This window comes from Trachemys scripta, chromosome 4, assembly GCF_013100865.1.
Source record: "Trachemys scripta elegans isolate TJP31775 chromosome 4, CAS_Tse_1.0, whole genome shotgun sequence".
Classification (NCBI taxonomy): Eukaryota; Metazoa; Chordata; order Testudines; family Emydidae; genus Trachemys; species Trachemys scripta.
The window spans coordinates 74368514-74381923 of record NC_048301.1 but is presented as its reverse complement, the minus strand read 5'-3'; the positions used below and the strand labels follow the sequence as shown (position 1 = coordinate 74381923).

At 48.6% G+C, this 13410-nt stretch overlaps 1 protein-coding gene across 1 annotated transcript in view; it reads left to right on the top strand.

Moving 5' to 3' along the window:
• Nucleotides 1–13159, top strand: part of CD82 (CD82 molecule) — a 70268-nt gene extending 57109 nt beyond the window's left edge. The window contains exons 6-9 of the mRNA XM_034769601.1: nucleotides 4005–4112; nucleotides 8053–8241; nucleotides 10039–10122; nucleotides 10622–13159. Coding sequence (XP_034625492.1) covers nucleotides 4005–4112; nucleotides 8053–8241; nucleotides 10039–10122; nucleotides 10622–10696 — 456 coding nt within the window. The 3' untranslated portion in view covers nucleotides 10697–13159. The remainder of the gene's footprint in view (nucleotides 1–4004; nucleotides 4113–8052; nucleotides 8242–10038; nucleotides 10123–10621) is intronic.
• Nucleotides 13160–13410: the final 251 nt, after the last annotated feature.

Below are 13410 nucleotides of genomic sequence, written 5' to 3'. Positions count from 1 at the left end.
TGAGGCTTCCATACAATGCTGTCCGTGGGAGGTGGGTGGAGTATCATCTCTACTATAGATATGTCTGTCTCAAAGTGTTCTTAATTTGGGTGAGCTGACGTGTATTGGTTTAACCTGGGTTAAAATAGCAGTGACTGTATGACAACTCAGGTTTAACCCCCAGCTTAACCTGGGTGAAAAGCAGAGTTGGCATCTCTTCACTGCTGTTTTTTAACCTAAGTAAAGAACACACCTTTGTTTTGCGGTGTAGACTCTCGGTGTAAGGCTGTCAGCACAACACCCCCTTCTTCCTTATGTTTTCTTGTTAATGAAACAGGTGTGGGTTCTTTGCAGCTGAAAGGTGCGGGAGACTGGTAGGTCCCAAAACAGTAATATACATTTGACAAACTTCATTCTACGCTTCAAGCTGTATGTTGCTGTTTAATGATAGATCCCAGTACAGTCATCCACTGCCCCTCCATAGATCATAGAATCCTAAACATTAGTGCTAGAAAGTCCCTTTTAGATCTCCTCTAGCCTAGTTCAGGTGGCTTCCTATGCCAGCGGTTTTGAAACTGTGGGTAGTGACCCAGTACTGGGTCGCAGAATGTAAGGCACTGGGTCACCGCAGCTCTGGTCAGCACCACCAACCAGGCCATTAAAAGTCCCATTGGTACTGCCCAGCTAAGGCAGGCTCGTTCCTACCTGTTCTGACACTGCACTGCACCGTGCCCCAGAAATGGCCAGCAGCAGGTCCAGCTCCTAGGCGGGGGGGGGAGAGGGGGGCCATGGGGCTCTGCACGCTAGCCCCACCCCGAGCACTGGCTCTGCACTCCCATTGGCCAAGCTGGAGGGGGCGGTGCCTACAGGTGAGCCACATGGAGCTGTTTGCACATGCCTCTACTTCCAGGGCACAGCGCAGTCTACGGGGCCAGGATAGGCAGGAAGCCTGCCTTAGCACCCCTGCTGCGCTTCTGACTGGGAGCCCCTTGCACCCCAAACCCCTCGTCTCTAGCCCTACGCTAGAACCTGCCACGCCCAGCCCAGAGCCCTGACCCCCTCCCACGCCCCAGCCCTGAGCCCTCTGAAATCCAGAGCCACCTCCTGCACCCCAAACGCCCCACCCCAGAGCCTGCACCTCCAGTCCAGAGCCCCCTCCTGCACCACAACTCCCTGCCCCAGCCCAGAGCCCCCCTTCCTCCCCTGAACCCTCATTCCCAGGCCCACTCCGCAGCCCTCACCTCCTCATCCCAAGCTCCATTGGGTCACGGGCATCAACAATTTTCAAGTACGTCGCCAGAAAAAAAAAGTTTGACAACCACTGTCCTGTGCTATATTCTGTAGGACTTTTTCAACCTAGCTCTAAATGATTTAAGAATAGGAGGGTTGTTATGCCCTATTTGTCAATTGTGTGGTGTATGCAGAGGCTCGTTTCTGGCTAGTTGGCTGTAACGTGTGCCTCAGTTGAAAGATTGGAACTGATTGGGGAATAATCTCCCAAAGAGAGGGGATGGGAGCCCCATCACTTGATATGCATTTAAAACTGGACCTGACAAAAACATATCGTTCCGGAGAGAACGATCTAGCATTGGTCCTAGAGAGATGGATGGGATGACCTATGGGGCCTCTTCCATAGCTAGGTGCATGAATAATATAGTGAGTGTAACCGTGCAGACCAGACTCAGATTTCCTCCCTTAGTGCGGTGATTGGTTTGTGCAACTTTTCTCAGTAATGGAAAAGGGAAGTTGAGAAATTAAATGGCCACTGTTAGATGGGGGCAGCAACCTCCTCATGCAGTTAACTTTAAGCCATTTCCTACTCTAGCTCTGTATAGCACCAGTGATGCACAGCAAAGGGTTTTTTTGGTGTCGTGAAGGGGGGTGGGTATTGAAAGTTGCTCAACATGCTTTTCCAGCTTGCTGCTCTTTCAGTTAGTTGCCCTGGCGACACACACGGGGCTAGGTGTTAACTCTGGGTGCCTGCATTCATTCTTGGCTTGCTCTGCCAGTTAGACTTGAAAACAGGTTGCCCTAGGTTCACTCTCCAGAACTGAACTTTCTGTGTAATTAACCCCCTCGGATTCTTTCTGAAACACCCAATAATCCTTGGTTTATAATTATCTGCAGTTCCTCGCAATGCTGGTGTAACGCCGACCGACCCTGGTCGTCGGCAGGCAGGATCGAACCTGGGGCCTCTGGAGCTTAAAGCATGCGCCTCTATTGCATGAGCTAAAAAGCAACTGGCTGTTAGCTAAAGCTGTAGAGCAGACTCATTTTCATCTCTCTAAGTGGTCTCAGTGCCACTAGATGGGACAGAGCACCCCACCCAGGAAATGTGTGGGTTACACTGGTACAAAACCCCCTAGCTTAGAACTAGAGCCACCTGAGACTCTTCTCCCTTAGCCCCCCAGGCACCACATCCTCATGTCATCGGCACAGACTATGCACAGCAATAAAAAGCTAGAGCTGTGCATCAGCAGAGCTTTTCCCTGAGCTCTGTGGGCCTCAGATCTGGGGCGCTGGTTCAGGCCCACATCATGCTGTCAGCAGTTTCAGTGTGGGCAGTAATGGAGCCAGGACCGGCTCCAGGGTTTTTGCCGCCCCAAGCGGCGGAGGGGTGGGGGGGGGGGGAAGCTGCAATCGCAATTGCGATCAGCGGCACTCCGGCGGCTGCTCCACCGCGCTGCTTTCTTCTTCGGCGGGAATTCGGCAGCAGGTGCTTCCCTCCGAGAGGGACCCGCTGTCGAATTGCTGCCAGACAGCCTGAGGTGCCGCCCCTTCCCCTTGGCCGCCCCAAGCACCTGCTTGCTGGGCTGGTGCCTGGAGCCGGCCCTGAATGGAGCTGATCACAAAATCTGAGACTGAAGCACTCGAACTGGGCTCAGTCTTCTTGCTGCGCTGACCTTGCTTTGACTGAATGTGCAGGCTAGCAACTGACTTCCTGGGTGGGGGTCAGGGTAGAAGAGTCACTCTCCTTGCCTGCCTCTGCAGAGAGGTGTGGAAGGGGAGAAGGAAGGCGGCCCAAAGGTTCAGTAACCTTTTGAGCTTACTGAAGCAGCAGAGGCCAATCCCATTAGCAGGAACCAGGTCAAATTGCTGTCATTTCCCCTTGACTTGGGGAAGGGGGTGGGAGGAGAAGTTGGTTTGCCAAGAATGAAGGGGAAGAGGGTTAGATGTCCTCTGAGGGAAGGAGGTCATGTGACTCCTATCTGTGTGGCTGAACCTGGCTGTGCCCACAGAAAGCCAAGCTGCAGATTCCCCAGGAACACAGAGTGCTGCCTGGTGCTGGCCTGACCAACCCTGGCTTTGAGATGAGTTTTGCCCCGAGGCAGCTTGTGCAGCTGCAGCAGTAAATACTATTGCTGAAGCTGGCTGGGCCAGGTCACTTTATACCAAAAAGAGTGTGTGTGTGTGTGTGTGTGTGTGTGTGAGACTGACCATGAGGAAGGTGCTGCTGAGTGTGACTAGCGTGCTCTGCTTATCAGGCTGCCAGCAAGGGGTCTTGGCTGCTGCCCTCACCCAAGGCTGAGTAGGGAAACCCTTGCTGGCCCCTGCACAGTGCAGGGGGGGGAGGGGAGGCTAGTGCCATGACTTGGGTTCTGATTCCCACAGCGCTGGGTACAGATACAATGGTCTGTCCAGGTGGGTCTCAGGGGGGAAGCTGGCCAAACTTCCATCTGCACCACCTTTCCAGTCAACTCTGGCTCCTTGAAAAGAGGCAGAGGGAGTCCGCGCACCTCCCTGTGTGTAATCTTGCCCTAATGCCCAGCATCTGAACTTGGTCAGTCACTGCGGATCTCAATGTACTTTGCAAATACCCTGGGCTTTGAGGCTTTGTTAGTAAGTCAGTGCGTTTAGCCTCTCTACTGAGAGGGGAAACCACTTGCCTAAGCCTGCAGAGTGAGTTGCATAGCCAGGCTGATAGTCTCCCATCTTTAACCCTGGAGAAGCAAGTGCAAACTCCCAGAGCATGGACAGCAATCTTGACTGACCTGTGTTTAACCCTCTTGTCTTTCCTTTGCCAGCTGAAAGCAGAAGTGTCCATCGTGGTCCGTGACCTCATTCGGGATTATGACCCTAATGATCAAGACAAAAAGAGCATCCAGGATGCATGGGACTATGTGCAGGAACGGGTGAGTAATCAAGTGAGGGATGGTGAGGAGAAAAGACCATGCTGGATGTGGTGGTGGGGTGGCAAACATTGGCATTGGACAAAAGTGAGGTGCTGCTAGTCAGACTGAAAGTAGGGGAGGTGCTGGGTAAACTCTAACAACCCCTTAACTTGAATGCCTCCCAGCCTGTCTCATAGCCCCCACTATTCCAGTACTATGCACCCCTCTTCAGTGCTGACATGCAGCCCTTATGCCCTCCAGCCTCCTTGCCAATGGACTCCAGGAATACCTTCCCTAGCCAGTTGCCTTTTGTGTTGAATCTCTCTATTCACGGATTTCAAGGCCAGAAGGAACCATTGTGATCCTCTAGTCTGACCACCTGTGTAACACAGGCCACAGAACTTCCCCAAAGTAATTGCTAGAGCAGAGCTTTTAGAAAAACATCCAATCTTAATTTTAAAAATGGCCGGTGATGGAGAACTGACTAACCACTGGAACAATTTACCCAGGATCATAATTACTCTCCCTGTTAAACATTTCTTCCAGTCTGGCCCTGTGGCTCTTGCCTGGCATTGCTCTCACCATGCTAGTGTCCAGCTGCAGCACTTGGCTCGTGCACTAGGAAGCTGTTACTGGAAAGGACTTCCTTGTACTCATTCGTGTTTGTAGAACTGTGCCTGTTGAGGAGGGGAACCGCACTGGGCCCTGCCATCTGGCCAAGCAGCACAGCCAGCTGTACAGGGTTTGAGTGCCTACCTGCCAAGAGACCATGTTGGCTGCTGCTCTCAGGCAAGGCTGTGCAGCTACCTGACCCAAAGGGGTAGGGGTGGAGAGTAGGTACTGCATAGTAGGTAGGACAAAGGGGATGTGAGCCTTACTCTCCAGAGGCACTCCACCCCCACTACTTGGCACTCCTTTATCCCAACACTAAGCTATGCCTTAATACTCCACTGACACCTTTTGCTGGGATTAACTTCTTGGTAGTGAACTAAACTGAAGGTTTAATGCCAGGCAGCCCAGCTGAATCTGTTGCCCTACTCCCTAGGGGGTAGTATCTTATCTGTAGGTGCCAGCATTGCTGGGAGCCATCCAGCTGCCCATGGGTTCTGCTCTTGGCATCAAGGTCACTGTCTGAGCAGCTGGTGGGGAAAGCTAATGTCCTGGTTCAGCATTCGGGCATGCCAGAGTCATGTTTGCATAGCTCCAGTACTGTGATGGGAGCTTTGCAGGCAAACAGGAGAGTAAGGGCCCTGTCTTTGAGAGCTTGCAATCTAGCCAGGATAAATACAAACCAAGGATCAGGAAGGGATGCAGTAAAAACAAGGGACTCTCTAATTCCATGGCTCTTGTTTGTTTCAATGTTTATGCTTTCTGGAAAGAGCATGCTCTAAGAGGTTTGGCTGGGAGAGTGGAGGCATGACCAGACCAAGTCAGAGAGGGGGTTCCAGGCATAGAGGAGAAGGAGATAGGACAAAAAGAAAAAAGGGTGAGCTTGAGGAGAGCCATGTTGGCAAGAGGGCAATGAATCTGAATGTGTTGGCTCCCCCAGCAGCTGAAATGGGGCAGTGTTGTAAAATCAAAGCACTCCTGACTCCAGGTGTCTAAATCAGCCTCTTAACGTTTCAGTTTTCGTCCTGACTATTGGGGATTGACACTCCCACGCACCAAAAAGCACTTCACATGGTCTATGGGGCAGATGATGATGGAGAGTCACATTGTGTAGGTCTCCATTTGGATGCTAAAGGAAAAATCCAAGCCACAATCTACTATCATAGTCAGGCCTCTTTGACTGCCTTACAGAGAACTGTCTGGGCCATGTAGATGGAGTCCCCTGTCCTCCTTAGAATCCATTTCAGCAGCAGGGAAGCTTGCATCCCCAAAGCCTGTCATGTGAGTAAACAGGAGTTAAGTGTCTGGGATCCAATTCTGTTCATCAGCACTAGAGGCCCTGTGTGAGCATGGGAGGATGTGTGTCACAGTGGGTATTGTGTGTGGAGCATCTCTGGAATATCACATCATTGCACAGCTCGCTCGTGCTGTCCAGACTCCAAATCTCCTTGCATTAGAGTTAGCTCCTCCTGGGGACTTTTTTAGTGGAATTAAATGTTCCAATTTGAGTCTTAAATATCAGATGCTGGCTCTAAATTGGAGTCTTTACATTGTTCAAGCACCAGCTCTGGCATTTTCAGGACTCTCTACTTCATTACATTGTCACCTTGTTTAATAAATAAATCCAATTTAAGCCAGAGGACTTGCTAGGCCAAGCATCTGAATCCCTCCCTGGCTTCCACCTGGTGAGCTTCTGGTAACCTTGTCGTTCAGATGTTATGGTGGATGCACTTAGCGACTGAATGATGTGTCTTGTGTATAAGATAACCAACTAGACCATAAATTCTGATGTACGTGGCCTTGGGTAGACCTCATGGGGGAATATGCTTCCCACTGAAGCAATCAGCTTTCCATGTGTAGATGGAGGCAGATAATTGTCTGGCTCCTGAGATCTTTTTGCAGATGAAACAAAACTTCTCCGTCCTGTTTCTTCTTCACCACCCCTTTAGCCCACACATTCTGCTTTGAAACCGCTGACTCAAGCTGTTTCCATGCATCTGAAGAAGTGGGTTTTTACCAACAAAAGCTTATGCCCAAATAAACCCATTAGTCTTTAAGGTACCACCGGACTCCTCGTTGTTTTTTCAAGCTATAATTGATGACTAGAGGTGGGTCCAAAGTTTTGGGTAGATGTGGTAGCAGGTGGGCTCCATCTTGTGGTGGCCAGCTGTTACTGTAGCACTTAAATTTCAGAGGCTGAAGATCTGGGCAGAAAATGATGAACCTTGCATTGATTAACAGAACTTTTTTGTCAGTTAACTTTAAGGTTGTTACTTCGCATGTTCTCCAAAATCTTCTGGTTTCTTACACCCAAGGCATCTAATATTATGTAAATGGCACACTTAAGGAGAAGATCAAATAAATATTCAGTCTGTATAATCTCCAGTAAAAACATGTAAAAATACTGCTTAACTGTGTCCCCTATGTGGTCTACAGATTTGATTCTGGGCAGGGATTACCTTGCCAACATAAAGGCCACAAAGTCTCTCAAACTCCCCAAGCATGCCCTCTGCCATCCTCCTGTTCTCACCCATTATTAGCCAGAAACCTTGCCATCTTGCCCTGTTGCATTTTGTGGTAGCACCCTTGCATTCAGCACCTGGCTTCGTTATGAACTGGGGGTAAGAGGAGGTCTGTCGGTGAAGGATAGCCTCTCTTTAAAAACTACAGGGGAAACTAGTAAAGACGTGAGTTACACAATCTTGTGTGACTCTACACCAGTACTAGAGGGTTTTGGGGGTCTTTTTAAGGGGGGGGGGGAAATGGGTGAGCCAGAACACACTTCAGATACTATCACTCATAAAGTGATAGTACCAGAATGCCTTACTACGAGTGTGTAGCAGCATGACTTGAGCCCTGCTCTAAAACCATACAACTTGATGGACCCCTAAATGTCTGCCTGTGCCTTCTTCCTAGAGGTGAGGCTCCATGAAGGCTAACATGCTCCAGCACACTAGCTGCTCTGCATGCTGGTTCTTGTAGTCTCTCTCTTACACCTCTGGATTGAAGATGGGAGGCTGCAGTTTCCTCTCTTTAAGCACATTAGGTGTGGCCCTCTAACTCATGGCTAGCTGCCAAAATGGCCCTCAGGTAGGTAAAGAGTGGATGGGGGCCTCCGTTCTAAATGGTTACCCCATGCACACATACTTCTGGTATGACCTGAGATGCTAGAGGCATGTTAATGTTATGGAAGAGAAATCAAAATCCAGCCCTTGCACTTCCCATTTTGTTGCTTACCGGCAATAGATCTTGCATGGAGAAGGCCTGTCCCTACCCGCTGTCAGCCCCTCCCTCTCTTTTTACCAGCCAAAATATCTGAAAGAATAAATGGGAATGCTTTCTTTGCTCTTAGCTCACTTGCTGTGGCTGGACTGGGCCACAGAACTGGACAGAAAATGAGATCCTCCTGAACAAAAGCCTGACTTCCTACCCCTGCTCCTGCTTGAATGGTTCATTTGATGATGTCCCGCATAAGAATGGTTTCTGTGACATCGCTGCTAATAAGACTGTGTCATTTGCTGACTGGCCTGTTTATACAAAGGTGAGTACTTGAGCCTCATGGGACCTGCATGGGAAGTGTCCATTGTGTGATTCCCTGGTAGTATTCTAAGAAGTTAGAGACAGAAAACTGTTATTGAGGTGATCTTGTCTTTAGTCTCCTGGAGACACAGCAGAGCCCTTCTAGGATAAATTTTCAAGGGCTTGGCCCTGTTCCCTCTGAAATGTCCTAAGCAATGGGGCTTCCACCCCTTCTCTGCTGATGCCGTTCTACAGCCTGATAAATCTCACTGTCATGAAAGTCCATGTCATTTCATGTTTCAGAAGGAGAAACAGGAGCCGTTCCCTTTCCCAAAGGACATAATGACTATACAGGGTAAGACCAATGGTCCATCTAGTCCAGTATCTGGTCTCCAAAAGTGACCAGTAGCAGAGCTTCAGGGGGAGTGTAGAGAACAGGACAATTGAAGTGATCTATCCCATCTTCCCCTCGCACCTTCTGGCAGTCAGAGGTTTAGGGTTGCCTCGAGCATGGGGATTACATCGCTGACTATCTTGGCTAATAGTCATTGATGGACCTATCCCCCATGCACTTATCTAGTTTTTTTTTTAACCTTGTCATACTTTTGCCCATTGCAGCATCCCATGGCAATGACTTAGAGGTTAATTGTGCTTAGTGTAGGGAAAACTACTTCCTCTTGTTTGCATTAAACCTGCTGCCTATTGATTTCATTGGGTGACCCCTGGCTCTTGTGTTATGTGTAGGGGTAAATAATACTTCCTTTTTTCACTTTCTCCACACCATTCATGATTGTATAGACCTATATCCTATTCTCTCCCCCCGCCTCCCCCAATCATCTTTTCTAAGCTGAACAGGCCCACTGTGTCTCTTGTATAGAAGCTCTTCCACATCCCTAATCATTTTTGTCATTCTCTGTACTTTTGCCAATTATAATATCTGTTTTGAAATGAGGCAACCAGAACTGGAGTATCCATTGTATTCAAGGCGACAGTATTCAAGGCATGGGTGTACCGTGAATTTATATATTGATATTTTCTGTCTTGTCTTCTATTACTTTCCTAATAGTTTGTAACTTTTGTTAGCCTTTTTGTCCATTGCTATCCATTGAGCTGAAGTTTTCGGAGAACTATCCATGGTTCTCTTAAGATCTTTGAGTGGTAACAGCTAATTTAGAACCCATCACTATGTGTGAGGCTGGGATTATTTTTTCCAATGTACATTATTTTGCACTTATCAGTATTGAATTTCATATGTCAATTTGTCACCCAATTTCATGAGATTCCCTCTTTAACTCTTCCCACTCAGCTATGGACTTACAAAATTATTCGAGATAGTTATCATCTGCAACTTTGCCACTTCACTGTTCACCCCCTTTTCCATCCCATGCACAGGTCCCAGTACAGATCCTTGGGACACTCACACACTCACACACTCTCTCTCTCTCTCTCTCTCTCTCAATTATGAAAACTAATCATTTATTCCTACTGTTTGTTTCCTATCTTTTTAACCAGTTACTGATTTATGAGATGACCTTCTCTCCTGTCCCATAACTACTTAGTTTTCCTTCAGAATCTATGAGGGACCTTATTATCAAAAGCTTTCTGAAAATCCAAGTACTGTATCAGCTGCATCACCCTTATGCACATATTTGTTGACACTCTGGTAGCCTGATGAGCCATGACTTCCCTTTACAAAAGCTTTGTTGACTCTTCCCCAACAAATCATGTTTATCTGTATCTGATAATTCTGTTGCACCCTTCAGATGTTTGTTGACTCTTACCCTACTTCTACTTCCCCATGTAATTGTTTCCCTCCTAGGGTTGCATGAGTAGTGTGCAGAGCTGGTTACAGGACAACCTTGGCATCATCCTTGGAGTCTGCACAGGTGTTGCTGTCATTGAGGTGAGTCTCCACTACCCCCTGCACTCTCTAACCTAAACACTGGGTCACTTCTCTTCAGGCTCTGGAGACCTGGCCAGGGTGGGACCACAGCTCTGATGCTCATTGGGATGGGTTCAAATCTCCAGCAGCCAATGAGAGTGCCCTTCAAACTGAGACTGTTCAATATCTGTAGGTTACTGATTGGAAGGTGAATCTAACCAAGTACTAGCTGCTGTTCTGGGAGTGTCTCTTGTCCATGGTCTTGCCAGTAGTCTCAGTTAGTGAAATCCTAATGGTACCCATATAAAAGGCTAAACCAGAGTAGCAAAGATTTTAAGACAACTTTTTGTGCAGCACATTGTATGCTGGCTGTTAACAGCCCATTGTGGCAGCAGGACCAGCTGTCTGCCTGTCTTACACTCTGATCACCCCAGTTACCACAACATTTTTGCTTTTCCCGTTGAGCCTGCCTGTTTTCTGACTCTCTCTCCTCTCCTTTTTCCCAATGCCTGTTTTCCAGCTGTTGGGGATGGTGCTGGCCATTTCGCTCTGCAAGAACATACACAGAGAAGAATACAGCAAAGTACCCAAGTAATGAGTCTTCTGACCCTGGAGCTACCCCACCGCAGAGGCACAAACAGAAACATTCCTCCTGCCCTCATTCCCCTCAGACTGTCCCATCACACTGACCATTACTCCAGTGAGATCCCATTTCTCTCAAAACACGAGGAACTGTAGTGGGGTAATGCAATATGAATCTTCTGGTGATCAGGGCCCTGGGCAGCCCCTCTCCTGTCTCTGGATAGTTCCTACTCTGTGAAGCGGGCCACTTATCTATCTTGCATCGTATGATCTGATCAACCTGAGAGGGCACAAAGTTTTCACTGCTAACTGTGTGTTTAACAGTCTCCTTCCCATCTTTATTCTCTTCCAGTCCATCAGGCCTACAATAGAATAATCCTCCTCCCCATGCCACCTCTCTTCACCACGTGAGCTGGGAATCCAGTGAACCAGCAAGAAGACTGAGGGCTTGGCCTACTGGTGATGGGTCACCCTTTTGAGTACATTGTGGGTGAAAGAATGCTTCCCTTCCAATTAGCCTCACCTTGTCTTCTTCCTGCCCTTGCCCCCATCCAACTCCGACTGAATCTGAGCATACAATGTTCTAGACACTCCCCAAAATCATTTCTCCCATTTTTGGAGTGAACCAAATGCTGCCTTCCATGTAGCTCCCTTCCCCTTCTCATTAGATTAGAAGCCTCTTGGAAGGAGCAATGCCCACCCATTCCAAGTATGGCCCATCCAGCAGCTTGTGATGTCATTGCTAAGCTGCTCTTGGAACAGAGGCAGATGGGTTTTGGGCTTCACTAATTTCATAGCCCCTTCTTCCATCCCTAGTCCTCCCTTTCACTGGCTCCTGTTAGCTCAGTGGCACTTTAGAGACTGTTGAATAGCACAGGTGTCTGTGGACTCAGCCCGGACTGGCTCTGCTGGGCATGTTCTTGGGTTGCCAACTTTTATAGAGGTGATGACTAATTATTTTTCCAGTATGCAATCTACGATTGTTAATTCTTTGTTTTTAATTATGATGTTAAGACAAAGGCATCTGTATCTTGATTGCTGGTCAGGGAGGGACAGCTGCCACTGGAGTCCTGGTCATGGGATATAGGGAAGAGTTTGTCCATGTTTGGATTGCTGACTAAGTGCTACGGGGCCTGGAATCCCTCTCACTGATATCTGGATCATGGGTTTTAAGGGGAGTTGCTACAGTGGGTATCCCAATAGCTGGCTCCACACAACAGCTGATGGTTGGATTGCAGGCTCCATTCTGGGTGAGGAAATGGGGTGGCTTGGTGCCTGGATGTCTGGTTGTGTGTGCAGTGATGATTTCGCTGCTAACTGAGACCTACAATATTCAGAGTACTAGCTTCCATTCACCCTCCTCTTCTGGCCCTGCCGCAAAACCCCTGAAATGGCCAGCTGGTGACTGCAGCTCTGGTCTTGCCTAGTGACCCTTGCCTGCTGCCCTCTTGGAAACTCAAATGACGTTGGGGTGTTCATGCTCCTGGCGCATGTGCCATCCAATTTTGAGGATCATAAAGGGACAGGTGACACCTACCAACCTTGGACATATTGGCATCTCTGTAACGAAGGGAAATGGATCTGGCGGTTGTGCTGACTGTGGCAAGCTCTAAAGTACCTTGGGTGAAGAATTCCCTCCACCCACCTCCCAAAAGGAGCTGGCCTGGGGTCCCCAATCTCTCTCACTGGCATAGGAGGCTTGGGGAGGGATGGTCCTGCAGTGGTGGATGGAAGTCATTGCTATTGCAGGGGAAGGTGGGGGCTACTTTACTTGGCCTGTGGAGGCATTTCTAGCTATAGAATGTGATCCTGGTCTTGGGGTACAGGTGCCTGGGGGTGAGTCTGCCTTCAATAGTGATGTGTGCCATGTATCAGGGTTGCATGAAGCCCTGTGCACTGGCTCTCCAGGCATAGTCTCCAATTCCAACTAACGTGGTAGGCTGGCTGGCTACCTGCTCCTCCCTTGGCAGAGAGTAAAGAAGTGCAAAAGCCTCCAGGGGAGTAGTAGTCTCAGCAGTGGGCCAAGGACTGAATGATCCATGGAGACTGCACTTCCCTTTCACCCCAGATGCCATCCCTCCAGGGAAAGGTAACTCTATGTAGGCAGCTAGCACTGGGGAAGGTTGCTATCGCATTCCTAAGGTGATTGAGTCTTTCCTGAACCCCCTCCTCTTTGTACAGATCCCTCCAGCCTGACGCTTACAGGGGCGGCACCTTTTTATTGCTCTGAAGTGAAGCTAGCATTTCTATAAGCATCTTATAGTAACTAGAGGTTTGTCCCCAAAGGTGTCTTATTTGTTGGCATCTGAACTGGAGAACAAGAGCCATACACTGAGCAGAAAGGAAGTGGAGCCCCTGCTGAGTTTTTCTTTGTCTTTTAGGAACCTCTTCCTACTGGAAGAAACGCATGTACAGATCTAAAACATAGAGGGTATTTCTGCAATAAAGAGATTTGCTTAAAAAACCCACAACCCAACCCTTGTGCACTGTGATGTTTGCTCTGTCCTTTCTCCTTTGTATAAGAATTTCCTTGTGATGGAGGCTTGGTGCTGTGGTAAGAAGCACCTGACATTGACCTCTTCATAGGGCAACAGGGGCTGCCAGAGAGGCCTGCCTGTGAGAAATTACTGGTGTGGTATTGTGGAAACATCTCCTCCCACTGTTTGGAACTTTGGGTGAGGGGTGCTTCGTGTTCACTAGAAATTTGGTGTCCTCTTTTTTTTTTTT